Genomic DNA, 22,016 nt, shown 5'->3' with positions numbered 1-22,016 from the left:
CCTGTTGAATGAATATGCAGAATGCTGAAGGATAGAGGGGAAAAAAAGAGTAGCAGTCATCCTGATAAGGTGATTAATTTGACTTCTTACAGAATGGCTGGTCTCACGTGGCCATGCATTCTGTTGATTTGTGTCCCTAATGCTCTGTCAGAGCTTGATGGCAGCAGCATCCTCTGTTGCAGTAAGGCTCAGGTTTTCCTGTGGGTGCATGCATGCATACATACACAAAATGAATTCTCCGTCCCCTCCCTTGCTTAGAGGGCTCTTGGGAGACTTGAGGCATCATGTTTGAGATGGGGAGTAGACTGAGAAGAATTTGTGAAAATAAACAAATCTGTTATTGGACACAGATTACGTCGGAATTGCTTAAACCTATGAGCTGTCAAAGTGATCTTCTGAAAGCTGCATTCATGCTCTAATAAAGCATGATTTGTTGCATTAAAAATACCAGTATATTCAGACAAGGAAATGTATGCCTTTTGTGTTAAGTGCTTTTCATGAGTACAAATTCTAAAGTAGTTATTAATGCAGTTGTGAAAATATACCTTGTGTTTTAAAATGTTGATTCACAGCCAATGATATCTTTCCTTTTCTACACTAAGGGACTTAATGTTGCTTTTTGAAGCTCACTGAAGATCTCTGCTTAGTGTAAGCAAAATAGGAAACAACATACTTGTGTGCATGTATAATAAAGGGGTGGAATGAGCTACAGTGTGTTCTGTATAATTTTTGATCTTTCTCTTGTATTTTTATGAAGAACCAGGTAGTCATCATAGCTGGAAGGGGAGACCAGAGGTACTGGAATTACATGCATGAGAAAATTTATCCATGAAATGATTGAAACCACTTTTCAGAAAAAATAAATAAAGTATTTGCATAACTAATTTTTCCAAGTGAGAGCTAGGAAGTAAGACCATAAAAGTCTGTTAACATTTCATTCTGTCCCTTAAATGTACATCCTGTGCTTAGGATAAGACAGAAGGATGGAAAACTTAATATAAACAAGTAACTACATGATGGGATGGGAATTTAAGATGTGTGAGAATGCATGCACCTCATTTTCCACTTAACTGAAATGTGAGACTTTGTACCTGCTACAGTATGTGGTTATAAATGTTTTCATACCCTTATATTCAGTCCTTTAGTTTCCAGTAACTGTAGCTGCTTCTGCTTGACTTGAGAGCTACCATTTAGTTTAGAGGAAAGCAGTTACCTCAAAGATGAGGTGAATTACTGAGGTGCAGTGGGGCTGAGGCAGACCTGGGACACCTTATTTGCCCATCCCCAGAATAGTATGTCAGATCCCACAAGTTCCTTGTCTGCTTTCTTCTGGTGGTAGGAGACCTGGATCTAGAGTGGCTGGTGCCTTGCTAACCCTTACCATTCATGCAAGTGGAAGAGGAGCAATAGGTTTATAGCTGTACAACAAAAGTTTGATTTTGTGATTGCCTGCAGTAGAGCTCCCTGTGTATGTATACATGTATATGTGTACATATATATATATGCATTAAACTGTTTTTAAAATGTAGTACTTGACTGTGGTTTATTGCAGCATGGGTTCCTCCTTGGTGGAGGAATCTGCACTGCGTATACCTTCCAATAAAGGTGATCTTCAAGTTTTTAAGACAGGTGGTAATTCAAATTCTAAACACTAGACTGATCCCAGTTGTATAAGCGAATCCTGACCCACTAATATACTTGCTATTATAACTGACTGTTAAGGGTATGTTTTAGTTTTCAAAACTTATGTCTGAAGGTTACTGTATCCAGATTTCTTTTACGCTTGAAGATCTGCTATGGACCTGTCTCCTCTTAGGAGGAGGCGGCAGTGGCCCTTTTATCGGGGTGCAGAGTGATGTAAAAGCTCAATTTGCATAGCATTTTGCTGGACTTATTCAAAGTCTACATGAAAATCTTTGGCCTTTGGGCCTGCAAGCCTAATGGTTTGCTGTACGGATGTTATTTAGGATGTGAAGGGGCCATGCACTATAAGCAACAAAAGATGCTGTTCTGGTGCAAGTGTTTGTACAGATGTTGGCTGCTTTTCTACAGGAAAAAAAAAATCCTTTTCTACTGAGAGGCAGAACTGAAAAGTACAACAAAAATCTCTATGGAGGTTGTAGCTAAAGCCAACACCTGGTTTGCCATTAGTCTCTTCGTTTTCATTGGTTTTTGCACGGGCCTTTTGTTTAATGTACTTTCTCTAATTCTCTTAAATATGCTTGATGCTGACTGTACGGAATTTTCTCAGGTATGATCTGTACAGGGAAATAAGGAGCTTTGTTTTTTTAATCTGTGGCTTTAGTTTTTGCTTAGTTATAATCATTGCTAAAGATATCCCATTACTATATGATGAAGAACTTGGTTGATTCAAATTCTTTTTAACTTGCACTAACTTGACTAATTTGTGTCAGGTTCCACTTTGTGATGTGGTATCACTCCAATAACTGTTTTGCTGATACTTTTGTCTTTTGGAAGTGGTAAATTTGTAGTGTGTTTTCTGTTACTGATTTCTTGAAGTAAAGTCCCCCAATAGTTTTGATAAATGAGTGTCTATGAACTGTACATGTGTGTACTTATTTTTTAGGCATCTCATGGGAAAAATGAAAAAAGGTTGAGGGAGACAATGCTGAGAGGAACTTTAAAATATCATTTATTCATTTTAAATCAATGCTTTGACTTTTTTTTAATAGGCTTCCTATTTGGCACGTCTTTTGTAAAGACAGTCTTTCATCGGCAGTGCAATATGCTTCAAGTGATGCTTGTGCCCTGGCAAATGATGATGAAAATGTCCAGGAAAAGGTATGCTGAATAAATTGTGTCAATTAGCTTCTCGATCTGACTTGATATTAAATAAAAAACAATTCATACACTTCGTTTCATAGACTCTTCTTGGCCAGAATGTTTAATGTACTTAGTTGTTCTGCAAACCATTATGTTATCTTTGCAAGTTTTTGTTTTCCTTCAAGATTGTGGCAGTTATGTGACAATACAGCTGGACAGTTTTTTGGGGGGGCGGGGGTGACAAATAGTAAAGCTAGTAATGGTGGCTTAGGGGTTTTTTTTTCTCATTTGGGTGCCAGATGTTAGAAGAAGTGGTCATCAGGGACAGTATGCAGCTCTGTAGAGACCACGGTAAGAGGTGAGGCCTGGATAAGTCTAGGCCATGGTATGCCTGTTGCATCTGTGTTGTGTTAAAAACCCAGTGTACAAATGATTGCTATTGTAAATAGAAGATTTAAGATTAATCATTTTATTAAAAGTCAGCATTTATCATGTTGTTTTCCTCCAGTTTAATAAAAATTAACAAAGCTAAAATACATATGAGATGCTAATAAGATTCTGTCCCTTTCTTATTTGCATTACTCAGCACTTTAGGTTAAATTGAGTGTAATCGTCCCGCCCTGATTAACTCATTACAAATTTCTGCATATTGAAATCTCATAGTGAGTTCCCAAGCTGTTGAGTCATATCAGAAAGTCATGGTAATTTCATTTATTTGCTTACACATGTAAAGAATCAGTCCTGTGGTGGGTAGTATTGATGTTATTGGTCTTCCCATTTCCACCATCAATTAGTAGCAGTGCTAATCATGGTCCCCATTCCAAGAAAGCTTTTATCTGCCACATCAAACCTGGAGAATGTGTGTTGACTCTATTTGACTTAAGTGGAGAGCTGCCTGACCAGAAAAAAATACTTTAAATATTGTAGGTTTCCTAAGCATTTCAACATCTAGGGTAGCTGTATTTTTTGCCAGCTTGTGTTACCAAAAAGCATTCAGTCCTATTCTTCTGGCTACCTGAAAAAAGTCCTGCTCGAGTTTAATGGCTGATGTAATAAAACTGGAAAGATCAAGTAAGCTTTGAGACTGGGGAGCCACTGGTGTGTGTTTTCCTACTTTTTTGCAACCTTTTTCCCCTCATTCTATTAACATGGCTGCATTGGTAAGCAGATTCCTGAACTCAAACCCAAAGATGTGAAAGCTCATACATTATACTGTACTTTTTACTCATTAAAGAAAAATCTTTTGGGTGTATGAGGAACCTTAAGCATTTGTCTATTATTCCTAACTAGGCTACTGGAGCTGTCATGCTCAAAGAGCAGTCCTGCAGCCCTTGATCAGTTTTCCTTAGATCAGTTGTCTGTTCAAGGCATTGATGCTATTTAATCTTAGGGACTAGGATGTGAGCTAATAATATTTGGGGAAAAATGTTTCTTAGCTGTTGTCTTTAAGATTTGCCTGCTCAAATTTGTACTTCCTGCTCTTCCAGTGTATGCCTTAACTCTCTCAAATTAATATGATCATGTAATCTTCGTTGGATAGCATAGCAGCCCATTTTGGATCCGAACACCAGCACTTCCAGTATTTGACCACAGGATTTTAGATAGCCCTTAAAAAACAAGGGGTTTATAAATTTCTACTAGACTTCTTGCCATGTTTTAAAGTATTGCTCAAACATAACTTGCATATGTTGTAGTCACAACTTCAAAAAAAAAAAAAAAAAGAGTTTGAGTGGCAAGTTAATTCTACAGTCTGGTGGTTTTAAAACCTTTTTCCCCTTAAGTGTGTATTCTTTTTTACTTTGTGAATTCACTGCACTTGATTGTAAATATTTAGTTGTAAAAGAGAAAGTTGTTTTAAAAGGTTACAGCAGGCTTGTGAAATTATTCTGGTTCTGCTGATAAGACTGCTAATAACTGAAATGTGCCAAGTGTTACTTTTTTTTTAATGGTTGTCTGTTGCAAGTCATCTTAGGATTTATTTTTTTCCCCTTCCTATTTTGGGCAGCAGGGAGATAGAGAGGATTTGTCAACATGGGAAGTCACAGCAGAACGATTAACTCTCCTTAGCACACAAACTGAACAATTTAAGAGAATGCTAATTAACTTGCGGTAGTCTTTGTGCAGATGAGTTTTTAAACATACATGGGTAGTGGCTCTGAAGATTCAAGTAGCTTAACTTGTTGATATTTTGGTGGTTGTAAAGGTAGTATTATTCAGTCTGTACCAAAGGTAACTCCTCTTATGAGAATAGAAGGCCTGTGTTACTGCATACTTACTGTTGTTTTAATATATTAGGGGGAAAAGGCTGGTCCCAGACTGGAGTCTGAGCACGCAGACTCAAGTACACGGAGTTACTCTACAGAAGAGCTACTTGATGACTTTACAAAATCTGAGCAGGCAAGACTTTTATTTCATTCACTATCTCCATACACTCTTCAAATGCTTCTTGGATTTCAGTGTCTTTCATTGTGGTTATCTAAAGCTCCTAGTAACCATCTAATCGCATTTTGCTTGCAGTCAGGGTTGCTGTCAGACTCATGTTTCCAATGAAGGAGAAAACATGTGAGCTAACAGATCTTGTGTTTCCCATGTGCATAAATGATAATGAGTAATTTAATATTTGTAGGTCCTAACTAAATAAATCTTTCCAAGATAAAATTGTATGTTATAGGTATGGATGTCTCTTTAGAAATGAAATATAAAAAACCTTCTCACTGAAATATTTTATATCTATCAGACTTAGTGATTGTAGTAGTCCATTTTAACTTTGATCTTTTGTGGCTTCTGTCAGTCTAATTTCCTTTGTTAACTGAAACGCAACCCTGTTTCCATTTTGTCTGTGCCTTTAATACCATTAAATCAGTGCTCGGTGTTAAATGTTACGAAGCCCACTGTTAAAGATGAATTATGTGATATATTTTTGTTTTGTAGATTATAAGACATACATAAGACATACTTCTGAATATATATTGCATGGTTTAGATATGTAATTCTATAGTAAAACATTCCAGACCTCTTCATGTTCAGTTAGATGACTCTGAGTAATCCAGCTATTGACAAGAGGCTGTTGTAGTATTTTCTGTTGCTGCAGGAGTTAATCAGACCTGTTTCAGTGGTTATGTACTCTTCCAGATTTAGAAAGCCTTATTTTGATTATGCTGTGCAAGGGCTTACAGAAACTGAAGACCTAGAATAAATAAAACTAAGACTACTAGACTCTCTGAAGTGATAAGCTGTTTATCTCTTTGTCCAGTTACAACATGGAATAGACTTCTTAATCATTTCAGACCTCCACTGGAGTCATAAAATTGAATGCCTTCCCCAAAATTAAGCTTAGGATGAAAAGAGCAAATACAAATTTTATTGTAGTAGAGCGTGCAAATAGAACCATTTATTTCAGTTGCTGAAATAGTCAAGCTTGTTTTCTTGTGGCTGCCTCTTTATAGAAATGCATGGTTGAGGAAGCATGGAAGAACATGCCTTCTCCAATTAATATTTTTACACTAGTATTGCAGACTAATGGAAGTGTTGCCAATATCCCGAAGTAGCACTGAACACCACCTAGATTTATGAATAAAGAGAATTTATTTCTTAACTGTCTTGTCTGGTTTTCAGGTTAATTGATGACAGAAATCTGAACTACTGAACTTTTAAAACTCCATACTAGATGTTACTGTATGAATGCTTTTTCTAGTCAAGTTTTGAAAAACATATGTTCATCTGTAATGTTTTCACAGCCGACAGAAATGAGTGAAGCAAGCCAGCCTGAAGTTGAGACTCCACCATCAGTAGATTTAAATGAAGCTTCGTCTAGCGTAGTTGCAAGCACTGAAAACATTTCCAGTTCACCTACCTCAGAGATACCTCCAGTCTCGCAGCCCGAGTAAGCTTTTTTATTTTATTGTTTTGATCTTTGAGAGAATGTCACGTACTCTGATGTTGTTAAAAGGGTTATCTCTTTAGATTTAGTAGGGATAAGACTAGACTGCTACACACGATTCTTTTGCTGTACTTTTGCTTTATGGTGTCAGTGCTAATGGAATATGTCATCATTTACTCAGTGCATGGATTAAAAGTTGTGTTCTTGCTTGAAGTGTCATACTGTTGCCATTATCAGTTTCTAAGCTGCTGCTTTGACAGAAAAAAATCCATGTCGTGTATGTGCTAGGTAATGTGTATTATAAAAGCCCTCAGGACTTCACCATTAGGGTTCCTTCTCTTCACAAATGTGCTTTCACATCTGTGATAACAAGCATCAAGGCTGCTTCAGTGATGGCCTCTGCTTTCAGTTAAGGAAGAGCTTTGCAGAATTTTATTCCAGGACTTACAACACAGCAGTCTTAAATAAGTTCTGATATTAAGGAACTTTTGATGAAATAGCAAATTTTAGTATAAACGCAACCAAGACAGTTTGTAATTCTGGTACTTAGTGTGTTGCAGAGCTACCTGTGCTGCAGGCAGTCCTCGAGAGTTGATGTGCTTAATTTTTTTTCTGTTCTTTTGTGGAATGCTGTGCTATCAGATGTGAACTGTAGTATGGAAATTCATGTGGGTATACTTCTTGGTACTTTCACAAAATTCTCCTGGGCTTTTTAATGTGTGCTAAGGGGAATATAGTCTTGTGACTGTCTGCTGATAAAGATCTAATATTTCGGTAGATAAAACTTCAACACATTAAGAATGAAGTAGACTTTTCCTTGGTGCTTTGGGTTTTTTAAGAGTCCAGTTTTTCTGGTTTACCAAATTTAGTTTCTTTACCATAGGAAAGATCTGGAATTCTTATCTGCTGAATGATCTTGCATAGTCTGCTAGGGCTAATGCTTAAGCACCTTTTGGTACTTCCTAAGTGTCTTTAAGTCTTTGAAAGATAAGTTTCCTAAATTTGCACTTTTATAAAGCAAAACAGGAATGTAATTTCACCGTGCTGCTTTTTATAGCTTTTGTTGACTACTGTACTGATTTTTTTGTGTAATGTGTTGTAAGTCCTATTGTTGTCAAGTCTTAGAAGGAGATTCAGGATGTTATGTTGTTTTGAACATTCAGCTTGGTATCTTGTAATTATTGAAAACAATCTTGCTGTCATAGCTGGGGAATAGTAGAGTGATGAACTCTGCAGACTTGAACTATGAAACAAATGAAAATGCAAACTTGTTTTGGAGTACCTGATACATTACTGCTTGGCAATAGTGTTCTGACACTAGTACCATTTACAGGAAGAAAGGGTAGAATGAGTAGGAGATACATGTTTATACATTATTTCAAACTTCACTTTAGCGTTAAATAGTAATAGGTGGTCTCCTTTTTGTACAGATTAATTCTAATATCCAAAACAGCTGTGGTCCAACTCCGTAGTTAAACAAAATCGTTAAAAAGACTCAGTTGCATTTATTATGTTTAGACAGCATTTTTCCTGTTTTAGATGCTGGTTCCCATCAGACAAGGTCCATCTCCCTTAGGTGTTACTGGTCTGATATTCCAGCAGGATCTCTTATTCAAAATATTCTGCAAGTAATTTTATTCCAAGCAATTTTTAGTTTGTAATGGATCTTTTTTTAGGACAGCACTGACTGTAGCTTTTCTATTCAGAACTAATCTGGGGAAAACTTCTTGAAAAATCATCTGGGTTCCTGCTCTGACTGCAAGTAAAGACAGTTGTCATGCAAAATGAGCTTGGTAATGCACTTTAAAGAATAAGGAAAAGCTCCTAACAAATGAAAGTACCCAAAAGAGACGAGCACTACAGCTTTTAGGCTTGTGCTACTCACCTTCTGCCAAAATTAGTTCCTTGAGGCCAGTCAGGTACACCCTGATATCAGGGTATTTTTAAGTTCATACTTGTCACATATTTTATTCAGTGGATAATTATTCATACTGTCATCTATCCACTGAGATAAGAGTATGTGGTCCTCTTTAATTTTAAGTGTAGTGGTCAACCTTACTTCAGTCATTAGTGTTACATGCAGAGCTATACTGTGTGCATCTCAGGTGTGTGCGTTTTGGGGTGTTCAGAGAAACTACTCCCTGTTTGTAGTTAATAAATTCTTGTATTCCTAGCATTTGTTACATTTTGCTACATAGCAAAAAGTCTTGAATACCTATGAGCTTTTTGTTTAATATGGTAAACTTTATCATATGAAAGGTACTAAAATTGGCTCCCTGGGTTTGTTGCAGCTGCTTCTGTTGATAATTGTAGCAGTCAGAGGACCAAAAAGATCCCTTTTTAAGTTGCTGATGTGCTGTTTGTGTTTTGGTAGCTCTGTATCATGAATTTGGATTAACCTAGTTTGCTGCTGACACTGAAGAAAGCTTATGTTGAAATTTAGAGGCAGAATAAAGCTTTTACTTAGATCTGGTTTATAACCGTCTAGGTCAGTTTGGAAGTCATCCCTGTACTGCTGCAGAGAGAACAGAAATTATCAAGTGAAAGTTGTTATTTGCCCATCTTCTCCTCCCCACCCATTCCATCATTCCTAAAGAGCATATTGAGAGGCTTTCGTTTCAGTTTTTGCATTAGGATTTGTGTGTTACAGTGTGTTCAGCCTTTCTGGGAGAGAGGAAGTAAAGCAGTGGGCAGATTAGCTAGTTCAGTCTGATGCAGCTTGGATAATGGTCTACTGGGTTACCTCATTTTATTACACTATCAAAAAAAAAAAAGTAGTGGAAATGAAGTCTGGCTGGCGCTACTACATATAGTTATGCCACCCCTTTTCTCCTTTAGTTCTAGCCAAGTTCGGTTCTGACTGCTGCCCTTTTGACTTGGGAACGTTAGGAGCTTTTAGTGATGGACTCAGTCTTGTGTTTGATTCCTTTGTTGAAAGGGAAAATTTGCTGTCAGCCAGGTAACTCTGAAGCTGTTCTTAATTTGTAGTGATGATGGGAAAAATTATCTGTTGCAGTGTTTGGTAAGATGTTAGATGAGAGTTCTGGGAGATAAGCTAGCTTTGTGTTCCTTTGAGACAAACAGTCTGGAAAAGGAAATTCCATTCTTGCATAGGTACAGCTGAGAATGCAGTTCCACAAGTATAGCATACTTCATTGCTCTTTTCTTAATTATTTCTGTGAGATTGTTGCTTTTTAAAAAAACTTTCAAATATCTTCAGTTATGTGGTTGATTAGCAGGGTTACTTGTGTTATCAGAAGGGTAAAAAAAGCATGTTATTTCTTTCCCTTCAGTGCAATAGAAAATTCCCGTGCTGATATCCCTGTAGTCAGCTCTAGTGAAGCTGAGCAGTCAGAACCTGACTGTGATATTGGTGGGACACTTGAGGCTGACCCTCAGAGTGAGCCTTCCTCTTTTGTCAGTCCACCTGAAAGGTGAGTATTGAAGTAGGTTCTGAGTCTGAATAATTTAAAGGTAATTGTTCTTTTCTGTCCTGGCCTTGCAACAAATATTTGCATGTACGTGCTTATCTACATATTTGTGTGTGTGTTTAATATTGCGTATGGCTGAAAATGCAATCACTTTATAGGTCCTAATACTCTTAAAACTTTCAGCCTTGCAGGTCAACATATAGAGAACATATCATCTTCACATGGCAAGGGGAAGAAGACAAAGTCTGAGTTTGAGTCGAAAGTTTCAGCAGCTGAAAAAGGGGCAGATGAGCAAAAATCTGCTCTGAATGCCTCAGAGAACTTAAAAAGGGAGGTAAGCAGTACTGATCCACTCAGTCCACACAGGAGCCAAGTGCTCTCTGTTAGGTTGTCATCATTGTTAAAGATGAGTGGTATTCATCACTTTTCTGATTGCCACTGTATAAATACACAGCCCTCACATTTTTGAGCGCTGTGTGCGGTTCTGATACTGCCATCTCAACAAGGGTACAATAAACTGGAAGAAAGGGCAGCAAGGTTGATCCATTGGCACAGAAGGGTTTTTCTGAGCTAAGTCTTTTCAAATACAAGACTTAGGGAAATTACATGAAACTGGGGCAAAATCCAGAAGAAATGTTCTTCATGTAACAGATAGTTAAGCTGGGACTTCTTGTAGGATGCTGTGGATGCTGAATTTTTTTCATGGGTTTAAAAAAAAAAAAAGAGGGCTTGAGTTGCACAGCGCAGGTAGGCTTGTAGAAGAGAAGTCTGAGGGTTGAATCTTGACTGAGTCAAGAAGTTCTTGAGTAGCAAGCAGATGGCTAGAGGCAAAGATGACAGTGGGAAGAAATGCAAAATGTTTGATGTGTTTTTATTCTTTCCTAGGTATCTTGGTCACTGTTAAAGTGGCATACTTACCTAGACAGGTCATTTATACTTAACTGTATGACTGCTTTCATGTTCTTACTGTGAGACACTTCTTAAAGCTTACGTTTTTTAAATAGGTAAAGAATGACCAAGGCCATGGCAGTACCATTTTTTGCTATTTTAGGGTCACATTTAAACTGTCACTAATAACTTGGATAACCCTCTCTTAAAGTTAAGACGTTTTCCCCAAGATTATTGAACAGAGTACAGTATGCCTTAAAATAATTACATGCAGTCAGGAAGAGTCTTATGAAGAACTTACTACAAACAAATTGGTGTAAACCATTACTAAAAAAAAATAAAAAGCCAAGATTTTCTTTATTTAACTTAACGCTTTAAAGACTGCAATTTAAATAATTATGGTGTTGGCCTGGTGTCATAGTTAAGCAAGAGCATGATTTGGTATTGTTTACTCCGTCAGTTTTTTGACTTACCACTTTTGTCATAGTCCAAGGAGGATCTTATATCCTGCACTTTCTTCGGAGAAGAGGATACAGGGGTTTTTCTCATTTCTAAATATATGTGGGGATGTGTTTTTGGGTACACCACATCTAAAGTTCTGTTGCAGTGTGGTCATGTGAAGAATTCTGTTGTCACTTTTGTCCAGATGTGAGTTTGGCTCTCTTTTGAGGGCTTTTAGCTATAGAACTATATGTGAAATAATTCCTGCTTTAAGTGCAGAGAAAATGTCAACCTACAAAGCAGTCATTCTGGACTACCTGCAATACGTTGTCTACAAAATAACTTATACCTGTGAAAAATGTAGCAAAAGTTTTTCACACATCTGGTGGTGTGCTGGAAATGTGTTTGTACAAAGGATTTCTGCTACAGGGAAACCTTTTTTCCGTAGGAGGAAAAGCAAAAGTCTTAAGGAAAAAGCAGATGTTTTATGAGACAGAATGCTTATGTTTTACTTAAAATGTTTAGCCACAAAAATTACCAGCATCTCAGTGAAAGAATCTGTAATTCTGGGAGGAAATCATCACGTGTTTTTTCTGGCTTGTGAGCAGAGGTTGGCACTAAGTTTTTTAACATAGGTTCAAATGATGTACCTACTATTGACTTGATGATAGCATGCTTTTTTTAAGCATTCAGGTTCATATTTGTTTTCATTGTCAGTACTGAAAAATATTCACAATTGGTGGCATTCTCTTTTGCAGAAAGACTATAAGAAAACAGGAGAAATTGACCCTACATCAGTGATAACTCCAAAGGACCCTGGAGACATTCCAACATTTGATGAATGGAAGAAGAAGGTCATGGAAGTGGAGAAAGAAAAGAGTGAGTTCAGGATTTGTTTGTTTGCTCTAAATACAGACAACTTTCATCTTGTCTCAAATTTGAATAATGAAACTGTCTGAATTTGGAATGCAGCCTGGAACTTCATTTTTCTACTAGAACTACATAATTGATAGCATTTATTGTATAAAAGCAGTGATTTAGAAGTTCCCTGAAAGTGAAAATACTGTTTGTATGGTTGGTTATAGTAGCAATATTTTCTTGTTCCTAGGTCAGTCAATGCACCCTTCTGCTGTTGGTGGGCAGCATTCCACAAAAAAGGTCCAGAAAAATAGAAATAACTATGCCTCTGTAGAGTGTGGCGCCAAAATTCTGGCAGCGAATCCGGAGGCGAAGGTAAGCATTCACTAACTGTTAGTGTGTATTATTTCAGTTTGCTCTTAGGCAAGTGGTAGTACAAAGTACACTTATTTAACACTGAACACTGATTTCCAAAGTAATCTTTTATTTTTGTGTTTGAGTTTATTGTGATTTTTTTATTTAGAAAAATGGAACTTAAACTATCTGTCTCTTGTTTTAAGCGGGATTGCTATAGTTTGTCTGTAAGTTAATTTGGAAGGAGGAACAGAGTCTACTCATTGCAGAAATTCAACAAAGTTTTATTAAATAACTCGCCGTCGTAAATAATCTGTGATTGCCCAAAAGTAGTATGGCATACTGTCTTCTGTATATGACCTTGCCTAGAATATTGTGAATCTTGCTGTGTTAGTCTATGTAACTAATATCAAACTTATTTTTGGAGAGAGGGGAAACACCCTTGGTGCTGCATTAGTATCTATCATACAATTTAAAATACTCATCCTCTTCTTTACGCAGAGCACTTCAGCTATTTTGATGGAAAACATGGACCTTTATATGCTAAATCCTTGCAGTACTAAGATCTGGTAGGTTTCTGAGATTTGCGAGTTGTTACAGTTCTCCATCACAATGTGACTGTGTGTATCTTGTGGGACTGACATGACCTTGGTATGTCTCTGCCCGAAATGTGTGTGTTAAGTAACTTTGATGGGTTTAGTGGTGGACACTTTATTGTGTCCCACATGGAAATCTGTTTAAAGGGATGGCTTTATTGACTGTAGTATTTGTAGATACATTTGTAGATAATTACAATCTTGCAGAAGAGAAAGCGCTGAGTGTTCAAGTAAAGATTTTGGTTTCTTTCCCCAGCTGTCAGGTAATTGTGGTAAATACCAATCATGTGTCCTGCATACTAACTGGTATTTCAGGTGTGGTTTAAATGATGTTTGCTATCCTTATTTTTTAATTCTGTGACTTTTTGCCTTTGAGTACAAGATGGATGAAGCTTTTGTAGCTACAGGGGCTATCTAGAGTTACTAAGCTAGATATGCAGGTAAATGTCACTAGTGATTTTGAAGGGAGCAACGAGTGATGCTTCCTTATCGTACAGCATTTTTGTGTTCTCTTATATCCAGTGAAGGATGCAGTAACAAGTTAAAGGACTGAAGATTGTAATTGTAGAAGGAAAAGTGCTTTTTAAAAATAATTTCCTTTTTGTCTTCAAGGTTTGTTATTGAGCTCTGTGAACCGGTCCAAGTAAAGCAGCTTGACATTGCAAATCATGAATTATTCTCTTCCACTCCTAAAGACTTTCTGGTGTCTATTAGTGACAGGTATGTCAACAAAACCTGCCCTCCTGAATGAAAAATGAAATAATTATTAAATGGATGGCTTCATAAAATACGATCTCTGTATGCCTGTTATTGTGCAAAGTGTAATTCATTGTGAAATTACATGGATTTTCTTTGTATATATTATAAGTTACTAGCATTTTTTTTCCATGGAAAAGCAACTGTGGGGTCCTAGAAGACATGGTTTATGTTCTTTCCATGCTTCCTGTATTTTTTTTTTCTTTGCAACCTTAAATGAAAAGGAAAACTTTCTTGAAATGTAGCAATGAAGCAGCAGAAATTATGCAGTTGCTGGGTAGTGGATGGCAGATCATAAAAAGAACATTCCTTAACAAAATGACACGGGGGTTGTGGGCTGTCTCCTCCCTTGGAGGTCATTCAGACTATTTTCACTTGGCTGAAACTGTCTTCAGTGTTGAACTCTGTCCAAAAAACCCCCAAACTTTAAAAAAACCCCAAACCATTATTGAGGAAGTGGAAGGGGTAAGAATACTATTGGTTGGCCGAACAGCTGATTAAAGGGTGACTATTGTATTTTAGGCAATGTTGTACCCCTAGTACTTTTGAGAGTGAGGAGATTATTCTGGTATGTGAAGGAGGAGACATTTGCACAGTCTATCAGGAAAAACCTCACTTTCTTCAGCGCTCGGAAGCGTGTGGATTCTGATTTTCCACATTTAATCTATTGCTTATTTCTAACTCCACTTTGCTCACAGTTTTTTGCTGCTTGCTTACAATAATATTTACAGCCTGTCACTTGTGTGTCATGTTCTTCAGTGTTCACTTGAGGTGACTTTTTCAGTTCCCGAAACTTTACTGTAGGCTAGTTGAATTTCAGTAATTGAATCAAGTATAGGGTTTCATCCTTCAAGGGCTTGCACTCTGTTTTTAAGTTTGTGGAGAGGTACTGCTGAGCTTTTGTGCTTGGACTAGCCTTATTTTGCAACTCTTCTTTCCATAAAAAAACCCACATTGCTGCTGCTTGCAAATAAAAAAAAAAAATAACTCTTTTGTGAAAAGACATTTTGGGGAACTTCAGCAAATGTCTGTAAACAGTAGGTTTTTGCATTTCATTGGCTGACTCCATTGTTTCTTTTCTAGGTATCCAACAAACAAATGGATTAAATTAGGCACTTTCCATGCCAGAGATGAGAGAAATGTCCAAAGCTTTCCTCTGGATGAACAGATGTATGCAAAATATGTTAAGGTAACTTAACACTACAAAAGCATTCATACTTCTCAGCGCAGGAAGGGTTTGCTGGGCTTACCCTGTATAACAGAGCATCCAGAGACACATGTTATCAAAGCATGCTTTACCATTAATTGCACTAGTTTCGTTAGTGGCCCTAGTGTGATTGGCCATATACTAAACCCTTGTCACACAATCACAAGTATATTACCTTCCTCATAATGGTAACTGAGAGCATCTTGGGAAGCACCTATTACCTCGTGTCCAAGTACGTACTTAGTTGCTATCTGAATTAAGAAGAATCCAGACAGCGTTCTATTCTATTTGACTTAACCAACTGTCTCCTGAATATAAGATTAGAAGTATCAACCTATTTTGTCCCTTGGCTGTTCTGGCTTTGTGTGTACGTGTGTGTGTGTGTATATATATATATATATATGCATGCGCACTCCCTGGAGCACAGATTAGAATATGCATACTTCTTGATACTTTTGTGCTGTATACTGCTGTACAGTTTTAAGTGACTCTGAAAGAGTAAGCATTTGAATTCTGGTTCTCAGACTCGACATGCAGTTTTGCATTTATTCAGTCATAACTGTGACTCATGGAAATTATTATAGGCTTACTGCTACTGGAGCACTTGCCATGATCTCTCTGCCTTCAAAATAACTTGCAGCAAGCTATCTTTACTCAAGAGACTCAAAAAAACCAAACCTCATAATATGGTACTTGGATTGGGATAAAAGCTTTTGTGAAAATATTGGGATGTAGTGGAGGCTTAAATTCAAGTAAAATACAGACTTTTTAGGTCCTCTCCAGTGATGTGTTATCTTCCTGTTATGGTGCTTGCAAAAAAAAAAAAAAATTTGATTTGTGCTACTGAATTACAATTTATGCTTTCACGAAGAAGTAGCTGTGAATGATAGTTACCTAACTTTTAGAAAAAAATTTTGCGTGAGTCACAGGATAAAGATTTCATTTATTATTGATTCTGCTTTCTGGCTGAATGAATGTCTTAAGGTAGCTGGAATCTTGCTTGTCACTGAAGTTCCAGAATTACGCTAGATGCTTTAGCATTTAATCCCTTGGCAGATACAGTGTTCTGTCTTGAATTGTTCTTGTAATATTTTTACTTTATAGCAAAAAGTAAGCAAGTTCTAAGTGTGCCTAGTCTACAGAAGAAGAGTCCAAAAATTTTTTCAAGAAGCTTGATATCTGAAGTGGCTTAATGAACTTGTATCAAAAATAGTGGACTTTTTTTTTGTAAGAGTGCTTTTATGGGAATAGTTACTTTGATCTCACTTGCAGATTATTACAGTCCTTCATTGGTAGTGTCTACATAGTGGTTTAATAAATGCATTCTAGACTTGCAAATTAATTTAGATTAAATATCAGTGTGTAGTCAAGTTCTCACTAGAAATACACCAATGATTGAAGCTTCGAAATGTATCATCAGATGCTCTATACATTTTCTTCCAGTAGTATTTCTAGAAATTGAAGCATGTTATATTGAACTTGAAGCAGCAGCAGTACATGGAATGCATGCTATGAAGGGTTTTTTCCTTTTAAGTCACTTTCTGTAATCTGTGCTCTTTAAGGGGAAAAAATACACTTAGTAAATTTAACACACTTCAGTATTCTGTCTGCAATCATGCTGTCTAGAAAAATTAACTCGTTAAATTCATTAATAAAAAACTTGTTGCATGTTACCTTCTATCTGCAAGGTATGTGGGCTAAATGAAATCTTGCTACCTAAGGCAGATGAAGTAGTATTGCAACTTTATCCTTCATAACTTGTCTTAGGCATTTATAGTACTGAATTAAAAACAAAAAAATTCTGTAGTTGCCTGTGGCATGTGTTCTGCCTTTGTACTGACATCTTTTTTTTTTTCTTTTCCGTTCTCTCGCTTCAGATGTTCATCAAGTACATAAAGGTTAGCAACCTCTTCTTTTGGAATGATGAATGCATGGGGCTTGGGGTGTTCTCTGCCACGACTCAGCACTTTAATGCATGGCAAGAACAAGTCTTTCAGTCTTTTCTGTTATGGGCAATCTACAAATCCCTTGAGTAAATAAAACTTGGCATTTCAAGGTTGGATGTGTATGTTAAATGAACTCTTTGACTCTGTGGGTCTTTGGAGTTTTAATTTAAGTACCTTTTATTCTTTAGGTGGAGCTGATATCACACTTTGGATCAGAACATTTTTGTCCTTTAAGTCTTATAAGGTAATATTTTAAGTGTTTTGCTTTGTCTTCCTTGCAGTGAGGATTAGTGTGTTTTAATAATAGTTGGGCAACAAATTCTAGTTTTCGGCTTATTTAAGTTATTTGGAAATGCTTCACAGCATGCTTCACAGCTGTTTAAAGAAGGTTTGAATCTTTTGATTTGATTCTTCAGTATGTAAGAATAGTTTATATTTGTGGGGGTGGTGTGGGGTGGTGGTATATATGTGTTAGGAAACAGGAGCATGAGCAGCTTTACAGGAGGATGTGAGCATTTCAAGGCTGACCAAGCAAAACAATGAACAAGTGGTGAACTAAAAAGAGCAGGTGTGATGAATGCTTTTGAGAAGCTGCTGTGTAGCATGGCACCCTAGGTACATACAGTTAGTAATGCTTGGGATGTCTGAATCAGAACAACTCTCTGTGTGTGTGTGTGTGTGGTTCAGAGAATAATCATCCTCTGTACTGCTCCTAAATAACAGTTTCAATTCTCCTGTCAAAGCTATGTAAGGATTTGAACCTGGAAACTCAAATGTTGTAAGCCAAACCATATATTCAGTTGACGAGACTGCTTTAAATTGGATTAGATAGATTTGATTTTTGGCAGAGCAGGTGAAAGAGAATATAGCATGCAAAGTGAGGTAGTCATGAATAGACACTCCTAAAGTTAGTCAAAAGTGAAGCTGAAGAGGAGGTGTAAGAGCTTATGGAGAGCTTAAGACAAGGAAGTCTAGGTATGAGTTCAAGTTAAAAAGGAGGAGAAGTCTCTTTGGAATTATTGGAATTAAAAACAGGATCTTGTTTTGGTGCAGCATGTGCAAGCATGCAATAGACTTTGTGGATACAACTTTTGAGAAAATAAGCACACCTGCTGCTTGATCTTGGTTAATGGAAGGCAACTATTGCTTATCTAATTTGCTACATACTGCATAATGTTACTATTGCTTATCTCATTTTCAATTATGTCAAGTAATTACATGATTAGTAGACTAACACTACTTTTTTTTTTTTAAACTTTGTTCATAGGGTATTTGGTACTAGCATGGTTGAAGAGTATGAAGAGATAGCTGATTCTCAGTATCAGTCTGAACGACAAGAACTCTATGATGAAGATTATGGTAAGCAAATAATTACTGTGTCTTTAGCCATGCAAATGTGTCTTGTGCTAGTCTGGTGACTCGTCGTTTCCTGCATATGCTAAGTGATTTGACTGCTAAATTTACTCTTAGTCTTGTTGACGGTATTTCAGCATTTCTGGGCTTATCCAATAATCCTTTTAAGTTTTAAACAATGTGTTGTAACTATTTGGAGGGTTACTTTAAGATGCTAGTAATAAATCTCTATCTCACTTGGCAGGTTGGGCATTAATGTCTTCACGTGCTGACAGTAGTAAAGGATAACTAAAATAATCAAAGCAGCTTACAGGAAACAACTTTATTCTTAGTGTCCATAGCCTGTTTCCTGATATTATTTGTATGATCAATGCTGCAAGCAATTGGGAAGGTGCTTATTTTGGCTTGCAGACTCTGTGTTTAAATAAAAAATGTGAAAACACCTACCTCCAGCTCTCATGAGGAGGAGGGGGGAAAACCCTATACAAAGCTCAGTGAGCTGTTTGCTGCATTTATGTCATGAACCCTGGAGAAACTGAAGCTTGAACCCTGAATCTCTTTGGGTTTCTTGCTTTTGGATTTCTCATTGCTTGGAGCTTGATGTTTCGGTGTGTAATCTCTAACCTTTAACTCTATTTCTGCTGTTTTATTTTCACAGTGTCAAACTGACATAGTTGAATGACATGGTAAATCTTGGGGTTTAATTTCTTTGCTCATGGCACATTTAATTTTGATAGTCATAAGTGTTCTTCTTTTATACATAGATTATCTATTGGATTACAATACAGGGGAAGAAAAATCTTCCAAAAATCTCCTTGGTTCTGCTACAAGTGAGTATGATTTATTAGAGAAATTATTGTTGTGCTGAAACAAAATGAGCTACTTGAAAGTAGAATGACATTTTGTCATGCAGCAGCTATGATTTTCTTATTTTTCTGCTGAAACAATTTATTGTGATTCCTATTTAATTGCATAGGAATAAGCAGTAACAAGTTGAAGTTGGGGTATCATTCTTATTCCAGATCTCTAGTTTTTGGAAACTTTGCTTTCTATACTTAAGGATCCTGAGCATTTAAAATACGGATGTTACATAGGGCTGCAAATAAGGTTCTATGGCACTTTAGTACTGATTAATTATTCAGAATTTGGAATTAAGGTGCTTTGTTTATAGGAGGTAATATAAATATTTACTTTGTACAGCTCAAAAGGAGGGGATGGAGAACACTTTCTGAGAAGGCTTTATGTAAATATTGTAGCTTCTACATTCTTCGTAAGAGCTGTATAATTTTTTGAGAGAACTAATGGTTCTTGATTGTCTCTTTTCATTTTTTCCATTGAAAAACCTCCAGGTGTGGGGTTTGTTTGGCTAAGAATACTTGAATATTCAGTTTTAATGGTATTCTTAACTGCTGAATTATTTAGGATAGTAGCAGCTGCCACACAACTTCTAAAGAGCTGTTACACTGTACCACTCTTCCTTCTGTCCCAGTTAATGAAGGTTTGTTATTGTAGTGTAGATTTGCACTCGGAATGAATGCTGATTGGGCTGAGGCTTTCCTTTCATCCCATAGTGGATCAGAGCTGTGGAGTTCTTTGCTCCTATTTCCTAGAACTTACTTGACCCTTAAGAACAAAAAGGTTATGGCTAGGAATATTGCACACCTCACGGCAGTTTTCAAAGGGAAAATAGATAGTAGAAAAAGCAGTTTATTTTTAAATGTTAGGCTCTCACAGATGAGAGCAAGCAGTATCGTCCTCCCTGACACTGCTTATCTCTTACCTGTGACTTTCAAATTGTCAAGCTGTCTTGATGAGGCATATTCCCATATGTGAATATGTACATACACATGTATGTATTCACACATGTTCTATCTGCAAGTGTGGTGTTGCAAGCATTTTTTTTGTTTGCTGTCTGAAAACTGCAGTGACTTTCCTACTGTTCTTTTAGAGTACTACAGCTATGATAAAAAGACTTGAAACAACTATTACTGATAGTGCTTTAGAAAGACAACTGAGCACTGAAACATTGCAGTGATCGTTACTTGTTTCTAGCTGGTGGATCTTGTTATTGAGACCTTTCAACTCTGGCAGGGTAGTCAGTGTTCCGTTTTTTGAAGGAATACTGAGTTTGTGGGTGTCATTTTTTTTTGCGGTGAGTTTTTTATATGTGCGTGCTTGGACAAATGAGATGGACTTCCATTTTGCATCGTTTGTCTTAGACTGATACACAGCAAGGAAGAAGGACCTCTGAGGAGGAGATAGTGGGCATCTCCAGACATTTGATCTTGTAAGAAGTATTTAAGTCTTCTGCTAGTCTAACCTGTGAGGAAAGCTCACTGTTCTTCACAGAATCACAGAATCATTAAGGTTGGAAAAGACCTTTAATATCATCAAGTCCAACCATCAACCCAACACCACCGTGCCCACTAAACTATGTCCTGAAGCGCCACATCCACACGTTGTTTGAATACTTCCAGAGGTGGTGACTCCACCTCCCTGGGCATCCTATTCCAATGCTTGATCACCATCTCAGTAAAGAAATTTTTCCTAATATCCAGTCTAAACCACCTTGGCACAACCTGAGACCATTTCCTCTTGTCCCATCGCTAGTTACTTGGGAGAAGAGACCAACACCGACTGCACCACAGCCCCCTTTCAGGTAGTTGTAGAGAGCGATAAGGTCTCCCCTCAGCCTCCTCTTCTCCAGACTAAACAACCACAGTGCCCTCAGCCGCTCCTCATCAGACTTGTCCTCCAGACCCCTCACCAGCTTTGTTGCCCTTCTCTGGACACGCTCCAGCACCTCAACAATCCTTGTAGTGAGGGTCCCGAAACCGAACACAGTATTTGAGGTGTGGCCTAACCAGTGCCAAGTACAGAGGTGCAATCACTTGCCTACTCCTGCTGGCCACACTATTTCTGATACAGGCCAGGATGCTGTTGGCCTTCCTGGCCACCTGGGCACACTGCTGGCTCATGTTCAGCTGGCTGTCAGCCAGCACCCCCAGGTTCTTTTCTGCTGGGCAGCTCTCCATCCACTCCTCCCCAAGCCTGTAGCGTTGTATGGGGTTGTTGTGACGAAAGTGCAGGACCTGGCACTTGGCCTTATTAAACCTCAAAGGCCAAGTGCCGGGTCCTGCACTTCTTACTCCTGCTATTCTCCTCGACTGGCAGGCTTCTATACCAGCTCTTAATTCTCCCTCTTTATCTGCTTCTCCATCAATAATAAGAAACCATTCATTCTTCAGGTTTAATGTCTCTTGATTATCATGACTCTTCAAAGGATCCAGGCCCAGATAAAAATGTAATTCAGGAATGTATTTTCTGACCTGTTTTGGAGGAAAGGCAGAATCAAGGTTCTGAACGGAGCTTCCTGGAGTCTTAAGAAATTTGTCTTACTACTGAAATGCCTGTCATATATCACATTAATAACTTTACAATATTAAATACAGTTGTATGTTGGTGGGTGGGGGAGAAAGGGGCAAAATTGGGGCAACTTTTGAGCATTTACAGTAAGGTGCT

The 22,016-nt window shown here is 37.5% G+C and overlaps 1 protein-coding gene across 1 annotated transcript in view; it reads left to right on the top strand.

Annotated features, from left to right (window-relative positions):
* The first annotated feature begins 6,530 nt into the window (after positions 1 to 6,530).
* The window catches only part of SUCO (SUN domain containing ossification factor), a 27,752-nt gene continuing 12,266 nt past the window's right edge, over positions 6,531 to 22,016 (top strand). Inside the window, exons 1-11 of the mRNA XM_010283697.1 lie at positions 6,531 to 6,667; positions 9,958 to 10,098; positions 10,279 to 10,429; positions 12,183 to 12,303; positions 12,533 to 12,657; positions 13,138 to 13,205; positions 13,845 to 13,952; positions 15,072 to 15,177; positions 17,330 to 17,385; positions 18,409 to 18,500; positions 19,259 to 19,324. Of these exons, the coding sequence (XP_010281999.1) occupies positions 6,531 to 6,667; positions 9,958 to 10,098; positions 10,279 to 10,429; positions 12,183 to 12,303; positions 12,533 to 12,657; positions 13,138 to 13,205; positions 13,845 to 13,952; positions 15,072 to 15,177; positions 17,330 to 17,385; positions 18,409 to 18,500; positions 19,259 to 19,324 (1,171 nt within the window). The remainder of the gene's footprint in view (positions 6,668 to 9,957; positions 10,099 to 10,278; positions 10,430 to 12,182; positions 12,304 to 12,532; positions 12,658 to 13,137; positions 13,206 to 13,844; positions 13,953 to 15,071; positions 15,178 to 17,329; positions 17,386 to 18,408; positions 18,501 to 19,258; positions 19,325 to 22,016) is intronic.

Source organism: Phaethon lepturus, unplaced genomic scaffold, assembly GCF_000687285.1.
Source record: "Phaethon lepturus isolate BGI_N335 unplaced genomic scaffold, ASM68728v1 scaffold15500, whole genome shotgun sequence".
In the NCBI taxonomy this organism is placed as follows: domain Eukaryota; kingdom Metazoa; phylum Chordata; class Aves; order Phaethontiformes; family Phaethontidae; genus Phaethon; species Phaethon lepturus.
The sequence above is the reverse complement of the archived record's forward strand: the minus strand, read 5'-3'. Positions and strand labels throughout refer to the sequence as shown.